Consider the following 12,533-nt stretch of genomic DNA (forward strand, 5'->3'; position numbering starts at 1 on the left):
TCTGCCTGTCCTTCTGTCCATCTATCTGTCTGTCCGTCTGTCCATCCTTCTATCCATCCTGTTTCCTTACCCAACCAGCTAGACAAATATATAACTTTAAAAGACGTAATTGTCTATATATTAACTCTGAAGTGCTTTCACCAAAGATATCAACCTTAAAAACACATTTCCTGCGTGACAACAAGCCCCAGTCTCTCCTACTGCAGTTTAACAATATCATTCTTCCTTCAGAGTCTGTTAAAAACTCTGAGCTCCAGACACAAATTATCACCTGCTTTTTATATTCTGTTAAGCTCTTATACAAACACTAGCCAGACTCGCACTCATCTCACTGTATGTAGACAGTAGAGACGGTTTTTATTTCTGCCCAAAGTTACTTGATTGAACAAGTGTGAACAATATACATTCTCAGTGTTAGGATGTGTTATTTGATAATTGAAAACACATACAATTCACTTACTGTAAAACACATGCTTTCCTTTCACTGGTAGAATGAGATGTGGCGCCCTCTGGTGACAATTTACGCTTTTTCAGGGAGCAAATTGTTGTTGAATTGGACAGTTCAAGCTAGAATGAAAATTGGGTGATTTTAAAGACATACTGTATGATGCCTTTTTGTGTTTTTCTTTTGAGTGTTGTGGTGTTTGTGTAAGTATAGCCATGTGAAAAAGGGTCATCCTATTGAATTTAAAAGTTTTACGGTTTTTACTCAAGGGTTAATCATGGCATGCTTCCGAGGTTTTCGCCAGTGTCAAAGTTTACCGAAATTTGGATGAGAAACCATTTTTGTAGCATAGTTGTTTTTTATGACAGTATTTTTTATATTAAAACAATCTACGAAAGTTCAATTCACTCCAACTATTTTTGTATAGCGATTTTACAGTGTAGATTGTGTCAAAGCAGCTTCACATAAAAGGTCATAGTAAATTGGAACATTGTAGTTCAGTTTTTTAGTGTTTAAGTTCAGTTCAGTTTAGCTCAGTTCAGTGTGATTTAAAAATCACTACAGGGAGTCCAAACACTGAAGAGCAAATCCATCGATGCACAGCTCAGATCCCAAACCATGCAAGCTAGAGGCGACAGCAGAGAGGGAAAAAAACTTCACCAATTGGCCAAAGTAAAGATATTGATATTGATATTATATTGTAAGAACATGATAATTATATTGTACAAACATGATATTATATTGTAAGAACGTGATAATTATATTGTACAAACGTGATATTATATTGTAAGAACGTGAAAAGTATATTGTACAAACGTGATATTATAATGTACAAACGTGATCTTATATTGTAAGAACGTGAAAAGTATATGGTACAAACTTGATATTATATTGTACAAACGTGATCTTATATGGTAAGAATGTGATAATTATATTGTACAAACGTGATCTTATATTGTAAGAACGAGAAAAGTATATTGTACAAACGTGATATTATATTGTAAGAACGAGAAAAGTATATTGTACAAACGTGATATTATATTGTAAGAACGAGAAAAGTATATTGTACAAATGTGATATTATAATGTACAAACGTGATATTTTATTGTAAGAACGTGAAAAGTATATTGTACAAACGTGATATTATATTGTAAGAACGAGAAAAGTATATTGTACAAACGTGATATTATAATGTACAAACGTGATCTTATATTGTAAGAACGAGAAAAGTATATTGTACAAACGTGATATTATAATGTACAAACGTGATATTATATTGTAAGAACGTGAAAAGTATATTGTGCAAACGTGATATTATATTGTAAGAACGTGATAATTATATTGTACAAACGTGATATTATATTGTAAGAACGTGAAAAGTATATTGTACAAACGTGATATTATAATGTACAAACGTGATCTTATATTGTAAGAACGTAAAAAAAGTATATTGTACAAACGTGACATTATATTGTAAGAACGAGAAAAGTATATTGTACAAACGTGATATTATATTGTAAGAACGTGAAAAGTATATTGTACAAACGTGATATTATAATGTACAAACGTGATCTTATATTGTAAGAACGAGAAAAGTATATTGTACAAACGTGACATTATATTGTAAGAACGAGAAAAGTATATTGTACAAACGTGATATTATATTGTAAGAACGAGAAAAGTATATTGTACAAACGTGATCTTATATTGTAAGAACGAGAAAAGTATATTGTACAAACGTGATATTATATTGTAAGAACGAGAAAAGTATATTGTACAAACGTGATATTATATTGTAAGAACGAGAAAAGTATATTGTACAAACGTGATCTTTTATTGTAAGAACGTGATAATTATATTGTACAAATGTGATAAAGCTCAGATTTTTTTTTTTTTTTACCTCGGTGGCAGCTCTACGCTTCTGTAAAAATGGTCTATGCGAGAAGGTGTAAACTATCATTGCTAATGCAGCGATTTACACACAGAAGACAAAGACCTGCATAATGAACCATCAGACAGGTATGTGACTAAGAGAGAAGAATTGATTTTTTTTTTTTTTTGCAGTTTATTTAAAATATATTGAACTATCACACAAAATAACTGGAGATACACTTGTGAGAGTCGGTACACAAAACTCTGTAAACTTACATATAGAAAATCTACTGATAAAGTTACTTATAAATTCTCTTCACATATATCTTAAGGCATGCATTAGTTTTCAACATGCACTCACTGCATTTAAAAGTAGACACTTCAAACTTTCTATAGATATGGGTCTCATGTCTGTGTGTTTTGTTTTCGCAGAGTTTCAGTGCATTTTACTGATGTGTTTCTAAAAACTGTTCACGGAGAGAGAAAAGACAGATTGCCTACACTGTTTGTTCTTATTTTGCAAAAGCACACACGTTTGTTGTCATTGTGAGTGTACACTATAAAAAATAGACACTTAACAGATTCGATTGATGTATTGATCTTATCTGTATGATCAAAACCGAAAGTGTGATTTAAGTTAATTTTAGCGGTTTGAGGAGATGACACTTCAAAACGCGTATACGCCATCTTCGACCCCGGGGGGTTAAGCCACACACCGTTGGACACTAAGCTAAAAAACATTTTTTATTTAATTTTGTGTGTAATTTTAAGAACATTTTATATTAAATGTTTTTAATAAAAAATATTTGTTTAATAGAAAAAAATATTTTATTGCTAATAATGCAAATAAATGCTTTGTATAAAAATGGATAATAATGCAAATAAACCCAAATGTGTTTATCCTATAAATCAGGGGTGTCAAACTCAATTCCTGGAGGGCCGAAGCCCTGCACAGTTTAGTTCCAACCCTGCTCCAACATACTTACCTGTAGGTTTCAAACACGCCTGAAGGACTCGATTAGTTTCAGGCCCGGATTAAGAACTCAGGGGCCCCTGGGCACATTGTCTTGTAAGGCCCCCTACCTGGCCGCACCCCTATAGTTGAATTTAAAAAATAAGAATAATATAATAATTTTTAAATAAAATGAATCTATAATTTGTTGCCCACAAATTTAAATAAATGCTATATAGTACATATGTATTTATAGTCTACAAAGATTTAACTTATTTTTCAAAGCATTAAATAAAAATACTAATAAAACTATATATATATATATATATATATATATATATATATATATATATATATATATATATATATATATATATATATATTAGCCTTTTTAGGGTATTTAAGGGTATTTTAATGTATTGCTTTTACAAACTTATAAAGCATATTATTAACGCACAATGCTTCTCCAATCCAGTTATATGAATCTGAGTTCTATCAATCTGAGTCTTTCATAATACAAACACTGATTTACTGTCTCTCTCCTCCTCTCCCTGTATTTTCTCTACTCTTCTCGTGATGAAGACTTGATTATAAACCTAAAAATATCCGAAATCACACACACTATACCTCTTCTCTCCCGTCTCTCTCCTGTTCTGGGCCTTTCTCTCTCTCTCCCTCTCTCTCTCCTTTTCTGTCTGTCTCTCACACTTTGAATCCAGTCCGCGATGCGCTGCCGTTAGCCTCCTCCGCCTGGTTAATGCTAGCTTCTCATCATTTAAAGTTACCATAACGTCTTCTTCTGTACCCTCATTCTCCTGATCATAGGTCTGTTTAAAGATGGTGTGTATGGAAAATGCCTCAATGAAGATGCCTCCTCTCCTCTTTCTCTCGCGTTTGTTAAATCCACCTGTCCACTCATTTATGACAGATATAACGTTACACTAAAGTCCGCTCAGTTTAGTTCGGGTTATTACAAAACTGACGTTTCCGCGCTTGACCAATTACAGTACTCTGTTTAGTTAAAGAAAAAATGCAGTTTAAATATAATAATAATATTAATGTGTGATCGCAATTTTTTTTTGCTCAGAGGAAATACAGTTGTCTGAGCAATATAGTTTTTGCAGAGAGGGAGGCACCTACAATAAGGCTAAACATTATTAAATACCCACGAGACACTTGTGACTTTATATCACATTTGCATTATTTTTAAACAAAATAAAAACAAAGTGTACCAAAAGCAATATATTTCAGATTTGCAAAAATATAGACAGTGACTTTATAATAAGCCTTGGCTGCTTTTTTTTTTTTTTTTTTTTTTTTTTTTGCATGTGCTCAGTAATTTAATTGTAGTGGAAATGCCCTGTTTATTGGTTTCCACCAGCAGCTGCTCTGAGATCAGTTTTGCTCATTGGCATCCATTGTTTGATTTGTGAATCGCAGTCTTTGGTGTGGCGATGAAAGCACTGCGGATCCTTAGAGCCGACCCGTGACAGCTCAGAGACACAAACACACTTTGTTCTTCATCACACTTGTGCTTTCGATGTGTGTATGATGTCATTAGCAAAGCAAGTCTTCTAAGAGAGTATGTCTTCAAAATTTCTGTATCCTTTTGTAAACTGACTATTTACAGACTATATAAAGGTCAATTTATCAATGTAGTCAATGTAGTTATAGTTTTAAAAGTAGGCATGCTGTCAGAGAATTGCATATTATGCCAATAATTTGCATTTATTTAAGAACTACCCAGTTTTATCAGTGTGGAAATGATTTAGTGTGCACCAGTAAAAAGGCATTTATTTCTCTGTATTTCTCAGATAAAGCATATACTGTTCGTATAATGTCTCTTAATGTATTAATTTAATGTCATTTATTTAAAACTTTCCCAGTTTAATTGTAAAATGTCTATTGCTCAAAACACTGTTTGTTGGATTTAGTAGCTGAAATACACCAGAAAAGGATGTTTCTTTGTGCATTTCTCAGACATGCTGTCAGATATGCTGTTTCATGATGTGTGAGAATTGCTGTAATCCTTTATATTGAGCATCTGAATCTTTATTAACAAATAATACATTTATTGAACAGAAAATATATGATGCTGTACTGGACAATAAACGGTTGATAATACAGGATTTGATTCCACATGAAATGTTGTTTATTGGAATTAGTACAAATACTGAGCACCAAAAAAAGGCACGCATGTGTGTATTTTTCAGACAGCTGGAGGTTTATAGTTGGTAAGTGAGTAGTTTGTCCTCCTGGTTTAACCAATGTCTTCTATATTTACTGGGAATGAGCCAAAGCACCAGCTCCCTGACCAAACCCAAAGCCCTTTGGTCCAAAGTTCTTGGCATAGCACCCTGAAAATGGCAGTAAAAAATTATTAATAATATTAATAATAATAATAATAATAATAATAATAATAATAATAATTATTATTATTATTATTATTATTATTATTTATTATTATTATTATTATTATTATTATTATTATTATTATTATTATTATTATTATTACATATAAATTACTGTAGTTAACTATTTAACAAGTTTAAAATATAAAAATCTTGCGATAAATAATATTATAAATTAAAATAATTATAAATATACATAAATATAAATAAAAATTAAAATAAATATAATTTGTTTTCAATAAGTCCAAAGTTCTTGGCATAGCACCCTGAAAATAGCAGTAAAAAATAAATAATAATAATAATAATAATAATAATAATAATAATAATGATTATTATTATTATTATTACATATAAATTACTGTAGCTAACTATTTAACAAGTTTAAAATATGAAAATCTTGCGATAAATAATATTATATATTAAAATAATTATAAATATACATAAATATAAATAAAAATTAAAATAAATATAATTTGTTTTCAATAAGTCCAAAGTTAATAATATTATAAATAAAATCCAAAAACACATTAAATGTAAAAGAACAATATAAAAAATATTTAAAAAATCTAAATATGAAATTTTATTTTAGGTAAATCTAATTGGATATATATACATAATTATAAATAAAAAATTAAATAAATAAAATTAGTTTTCAAAAAATTAATTAAATTCAGATATTTAAGATGACAACAATTAGTCATATTAGGAAATTAGTCATATAATTATAAATGCAAATTAAATGTAGAAAATTTTAATATATTTTTATATTAAATATATACAATATTTTAATTATGCAACTGTAAAAAAATAGATAAACAAATAGAAGTGTTATAAATTAATAATCTTAATATTAGAGAATAATAATATCAATGTTATTTTCCAAATACGTTGTATTAATTAAACAAAGAAAATAATATAAGTCCAAAGTTCTTAGCATAGCACCTTGTAACAAGCAGCAAAAATAGTAAAAATATATTATTATTATTATTATTATTATTATTATTATTACTAAAAAGTATTAAAAATGTATAAACAATTAAAAATATAAATCTTACAATAAATGTTATAAATATAACATATATAAATATATAATATTTAACAAATATAAATGTTGTATATATAACAATAATATAGACCTGTTAAATTAAATTATTATTCTTAGTATTAGAAATTAATAACATTAACGCAATGCTATTTTAATATAAATTACATTAATATATACAGTGTAATGTTTCATACAAACCTTTACAGTAAATCTCTCCATCTTTATCAGCTAGTGTGGTGGATTCCAGACTTTTTCCACACTTTGCGCATCTGAAGCAGCTTTTATGCCAAGACTGAATGAAGAAACACAAATGACAAAACAATGATGGCCAAGGTTTGTCATGTTAGTCTGATTATAAAGCATCAACCATTCCTGCAGTATCTGTGCTGATTTGGTCTAACAAGTGAGGGTAGGTTAGGACAGAGGGGGGGTTATATTTGCACTGTAATATTTATAGCACTTCATACAAAGACTCTTCTGGCAACAAAAATGTTTCTCCAAATGAATACGGAAATCTGCCAAATGAGGTTTGGCTTTAGTAATGTTATTTTCAAAATAAATTACATGAATAGAACAAAGAAAATAATTCATATAAATCTAAAGTTCTTACAAATAAAAAAAACTAATAAAAGTATTATCAATATTAATATTACATATAAATAAGATTATTTTTTTATTTATGTAAACCAATTAAATAAAAACACGTATTATAAATATTTAAAAATGAAATGCTGTTTTAAAACAAATTTAAGAAAATTATTTATAAGGGCAATTTGCATAAATTAAGCAGATAAATATAAATGCAAATGAAAAAAATTATGTTTAGAACATTTGAATAAATCTTACATAAATACATATCAACTTCATACAATATTAGCGATGTTAAATCTTATTCTGCATCCCTAATCCAGTAACACTGTTGTTTAGGGCACAATTCACAGTATTAACAAACCATTAACTAGCACTACTAGCACTATGTAGAATTTGAGTTTAAGTGGGATTAGAGATCCGGAATAAGATCATACTTTATATAACCACTAATGAACAGTTAATATCTTTATTAATAACTAATTATAACTATTACTAAAACTAAATATATAAAGCTTTTTGGGCAGGTGTGTGTGTGTGTGTGTAGGTATATGTTGTGTCTGCAGTCATACTGAAGTTAAATAAACAAGTCTCTTTTTAAAAAAATTCTGATGTTAAAACATTATCCAAATCTCAGTTATTTTCAGGCCCACCACAACATGTAGGAGTCTGTTTTCCCCCACCTACTGTACTGTGTATAAACGTCCACAGAACAGGATTTGCTAAAAAACTGACATTAAAAAGATCTGTCCAGCTCTCTGTGATCAGCTGCACCTCAAGATTGAGTTTTACAAGTTTAAAACGTTTAAAATGGCTCAGTCATGTATAATCACAATAGCCACAGTGTCAGTAAACACGTGTGTGTTTGTACTGCAAATTTAATAAGTCAATAGGTAATGCTGGGAATTGTTACCTAAACTAAAGCGATGACTAAAATAAATAAATAAATAAAAAATAAACAACAACTCACGTTTCCTCCTCCAACCACCTTCTCTGCGGCATAAACAGCATTTCCACAGCGAGGACAAACATCTGAACCGCCGAGCTTCTGTGCAAATTTTGATGGGTTGGGGTTGTTGGTCGGACGATGAGATGTTTCTCTGGGTCACAAATGCACAAGATTTAATTTACATTGTAAAAAGCAACAACAACAAACAATAATACTGGTTAATTGCTGTAAAAAAATGACTAGAATGGATTTTAATCAGTACATATGATGTTACACACAGTTAAAGTCAAAATTATTTACCCTCCTGTGAATTAAGTCATTTTCAACAGAGGAAGAAATTTTTCGCAGTATTTCCTATAATATTATTTATTCTGGAGAAAGTCTTAATTGTTATTTCGGCTAGAATAAAAGCAGTTTTTAATTTTTAATTTTAAGGTCAATATTATTAGCCCCCTTCCCATTTTGCCGTCTGTTTCACTCTGTGGTTTTGCCACATGTGAGGACCGTCAAAATACCCATCAACACGGGAGTGTTTGTCAAGTTACGTGATATCACCGACATCACCCAGACAGAGGAGCATGGCTGGATGTGCCCAGGCTGAACCAATCGCGTGGATTGAAGAAAATAAATACCTTTATGCTTTTTTGGGGGGGGGAGTCAGACACTTTGGACAACACTTGTGCAAAATTTAAGACCTTGTAAAAATGCGATTTTGAAGACTTTTTAATATCTTTTATACAGGCCTTAATTTTCTCATAATTGATTTATCAAGTTTTAATACTTTTTAAAACCCTGCGGACACCCTGTTACACTATAAGGCAAGAAAAACATGTTGTGATGTTCACAACGACGGGTAAACGAGACTTAGCACTGAAGTGCGTGTGTGTGTGTGTGTGTGTGTGTGTGTGTGTGTGTCGTTTATAAAGTCCATGTAATCAATTCATGAGCGGCTACCAGCCCAGCTTGATTTCACGAGGAAACGTAAGTTCTTTACGTTTTGTCAGTTTAGTGGCTAATTCGTATGAATTCAATCATAGGAAAATGTATGACTTTAAAAAGGAGGCATGTCACCCAACCCCACCCCAAACCCCAACCGTCATTGGGTGATTCCTACTTAATTGTACGAATTAGATTGTACAAATTCAAAAAAGTTATGAATTGCTATGAGATTGCGTTGCCCAGCCATGGGTGTGTAAAATCAACAGAATCTGGAACAGGTGTGTGTGAGCGGTGCATAAAGGAAATTGTAGTCCATATACCGGCAGATTTGTAGTTCTTTGGCAATCTGCAGCCGCTTGATCGCTGTTGATCATAACGCTAGTTAAGCCTTTTAAATGTCACTTTAAGCTGAATTACTAGTATCTTGAAAAACATCCAGTGAAATATTATGTTCTGTCATCATGGCAAAGATAAAAGAAATCCGTTATTAGAATTAAGTTATTAAAACTATTGTTTAGAAATGTGTTGAATAAGTATTTTTGCATATTTTACAGAAATGTACCGGTAATGCTGCGTGAAGGGGTTGAGTGAAACTAGAAGTACTAAAGGCGAGTACTAACCCAGCCGGTTTGATTCCCAGAGCTTCACCCCCGTCCATGCTCAGAGTTCCTGCTCCTCCACCGAAGCCGTAGCCTTTTGGGCCATATTTCTTGCCATAGCAGGATTTGCAGTAGATCTCATCCTGATGCACAGCTACTGTGGTACTGTCCAGATTCTTTCTGCACACCACTGTGCTCAACAGACATAGAGAAAGAGTTAGTAAGTATGAAGGAGCGGATTATATTTATACAAACTGAGTTTAATAGCTGGTAAAATATACATATGAGCTGTGTGGGTGTTATATATGTGGGTGTTATAACCTCTATGTTGATCCTGGAACATCATTCCTGTTCAAAAGTGTAATGCATCTAAAAAGTTTAAGATATTAAGCTCTCCTCTGGTGCTCTAGGTAACTTTATTCAGCAAAGCATCTTCAAGTTGTCTTGAGTAAGAAAAACTGGAGCACAACCTTAAACAAGTACAATCTCACTACTATTTGGTGACGTAATGTTTGACGCTCCTTGTGTCATCTACACATAAACACCCATTTGTTCCCCTGATCTGCCGTCAGACGATGTGCAGCCATAAAAGGCAGATAAATCCAGAGAGATATTCATTTGTACAGCACCTAATATGGACACGCAGTTCAACAGACAAGATTTACTTCAAACTCATGCCAGCTTTCCACTCTGCTTATTTGCACGGTTTGAAATTCTCAAACAATGACATTAAATGAACTGATTTGACTTGTAGAGTTTAAATGACAGCCATCAGAAACGTTTGTGCTCATTTCTTTCTAGAAAAATATCAATAATAAAGTAATTTCCTTTGGGCTGGGGTCTCGGTGAATGATCTTTCCGTTTTCCGGTTTCCACCCTTTCTCTACAGGAATAACCATCACCTCCCGTTTCCACACAGAGAATCTCGTGTAAACATGCACATTCTTTCTGCTTTTAATATCAGTGTGTGTTTTGTGATTGATTTTTCATTTATTATTATTATTATTTTATTTATTTTTTTTTTAAGCTAGATTAGTTGGAAATAAAGTGAGTTAGTTTGTTTACTAGTACCAGATTCTATAAATTATTTACTTCTCTACCTAGTTAATGGGGATATGTGGTGAGAATTTGTAATGTGTTGAAGTACAAATGAGGAAAAACAGTTCAGCTTGTTAATTAGTTGGTTGGTTTTGTTGGTTATTAAATAAACAATGTAAAAAATGTAATAAACAATAATAAACATAATAAACCATGTAAAAACCAATGTAAAAAAAAGCTGTTGCTCTGTAGCAGATCTGTTGTTTAAACCACTATAATTATAACGTTCAACGCCTGTAATGATGCTCTAAATGGGGCAGAGTAACTTCTTTATATAGAAAATTTGCATTAAAATGTAGTTAGTTAGTTAGTTAGTTAGTTAGTTAGTTAGTTAGTTAGTTAGTAAATAAAGTGCATCTGTTAATTTGTTGTCAAGCAACAGATACTGTGATATCAACACTAAACAGTCTTGGTTGGTTGGTTGGTTGGTTGGTCGGTTGGTTGGTTGGTTAAAATCATTCTACATCAGTGGTTAGCCAGTTAGCTAACAATGCAATAAAACAGCCTATGTTTATTTTTACTTATAAATAAGAAGTTTGGTTAGTTAGTTAGTTGGTTAGTTGAGATACTTTGATGTGATCACTGTACAATATATATTAGTAAGTTATGTAAACAATAACTAAAACATGTTATTTGAGATATAAAGACGATTCGTTTAGTAAAAAATGTTAATGAAAAATTGGGGTTGGATATAGTAGGTATGCAGGTAGGTAAAATACACAACCCAACATTGACCAAACCTTTTCCTGATAATTTATGAGTTGTTGTTTTTTCTTTCCATTGAGTCCATCTAAAGGCTTTATCTGCAGCAATTTTTTTTTTCTAGATTCTTTTTTGGTCACATAAAAACAGAGGCCAAACTATTTACAGTCTTACTAATCAAGTAACACTCTATTCCCCTGCCTTTGTACATGTATAACTTACTGCACAGAAAGCAGGACTTGTGGAAGCTCTGTCCTTCACACTGGACCTCCTCTGCGAAATACACTGTCTTCTTACAGCAGCCACACTTGTTTCCTCCTCCGAGTGGCATCCTGATATTATTATTATTAGCACATGTACTCATCACAAGATGCACTGATCATTTCATAAATTCAAAGATACTAACAGTCATCTTCATTACACCTTATTGTGTTTATACAACATTTTTGCCATTCTATGTTATTCCGTTTTCTTTATTAGAAGGTCAATTGTGGATGGATAAAGTGAGATGAATCAGACTTCTGCCACTGAAGTATATTCCAAATGGCAGAAAGTACATAAATATTAATAATAGATAACATCTTTTTTTATTTGTTTGCGTTCTGTAACTTTACAGCCTAGACTGCATAAACTGAATTCATCGTGGGTAACACTTTACAGCAAGTTTAAATGGTTTACATTGGATACAGTAACATGACATGAACTTACAATGATCAGTACTTCTACAACATCATCTTAAAAATGCATACATTTAGTATAAGTTTTTGGTACTTTTTTTATTTTACAACAAAAAAGCAGTCTGTAAATGCAAAAACTCTTACCTTTAATGAATGTTTGTGTTATTCTGGATCCCTAGAAGATCAGGAGAGTTTGAGTCCTCATGTGAATCCAGAGGGAATGAGAATGATGAAGAGATGAGGAGCGGGAAGGAAA

General features: G+C 31.5%; 3 protein-coding genes across 6 annotated transcripts in view; 1 reads left to right on the plus strand and 2 right to left on the minus strand.

Annotated features, from left to right (window-relative positions):
• Positions 1-12,533, minus strand: part of slc12a5a (solute carrier family 12 member 5a) — a 2,560,186-nt gene that overhangs the window by 790,074 nt on the left and 1,757,579 nt on the right. The gene's annotated exons all lie outside the window — the stretch shown is intronic.
• The window catches only part of nav1b (neuron navigator 1b), a 947,042-nt gene that overhangs the window by 30,678 nt on the left and 903,831 nt on the right, over positions 1-12,533 (plus strand). Inside the window, exon 2 of one of the 4 annotated variants that reach the window (XM_087258107.1) lies at positions 2,357-2,464. The exons of the other annotated variants lie outside the window; for them this stretch is intronic. Within the exon in view, the coding sequence (XP_087114233.1) occupies positions 2,449-2,464 (16 nt within the window). The 5' untranslated portion in view covers positions 2,357-2,448. The remainder of the gene's footprint in view (positions 1-2,356; positions 2,465-12,533) is intronic. 4 annotated transcript variants of the gene reach the window in all.
• Positions 5,304-12,474, minus strand: csrp1b (cysteine and glycine-rich protein 1b). The gene is given in 6 exon segments (NM_001080614.1): positions 5,304-5,626; positions 6,924-7,017; positions 8,284-8,413; positions 9,822-9,990; positions 11,823-11,932; positions 12,422-12,474. Coding segments are annotated over 5 exon segments (579 nt in total). The 5' UTR covers position 11,932; positions 12,422-12,474; the 3' UTR covers positions 5,304-5,549.

This window comes from Danio rerio, chromosome 6 (genome assembly GCF_052040795.2).
Source record: "Danio rerio strain M-AB ecotype USA chromosome 6, GRCz13ab, whole genome shotgun sequence".
NCBI classification, from domain to species: Eukaryota; Metazoa; Chordata; class Actinopteri; order Cypriniformes; family Danionidae; genus Danio; species Danio rerio.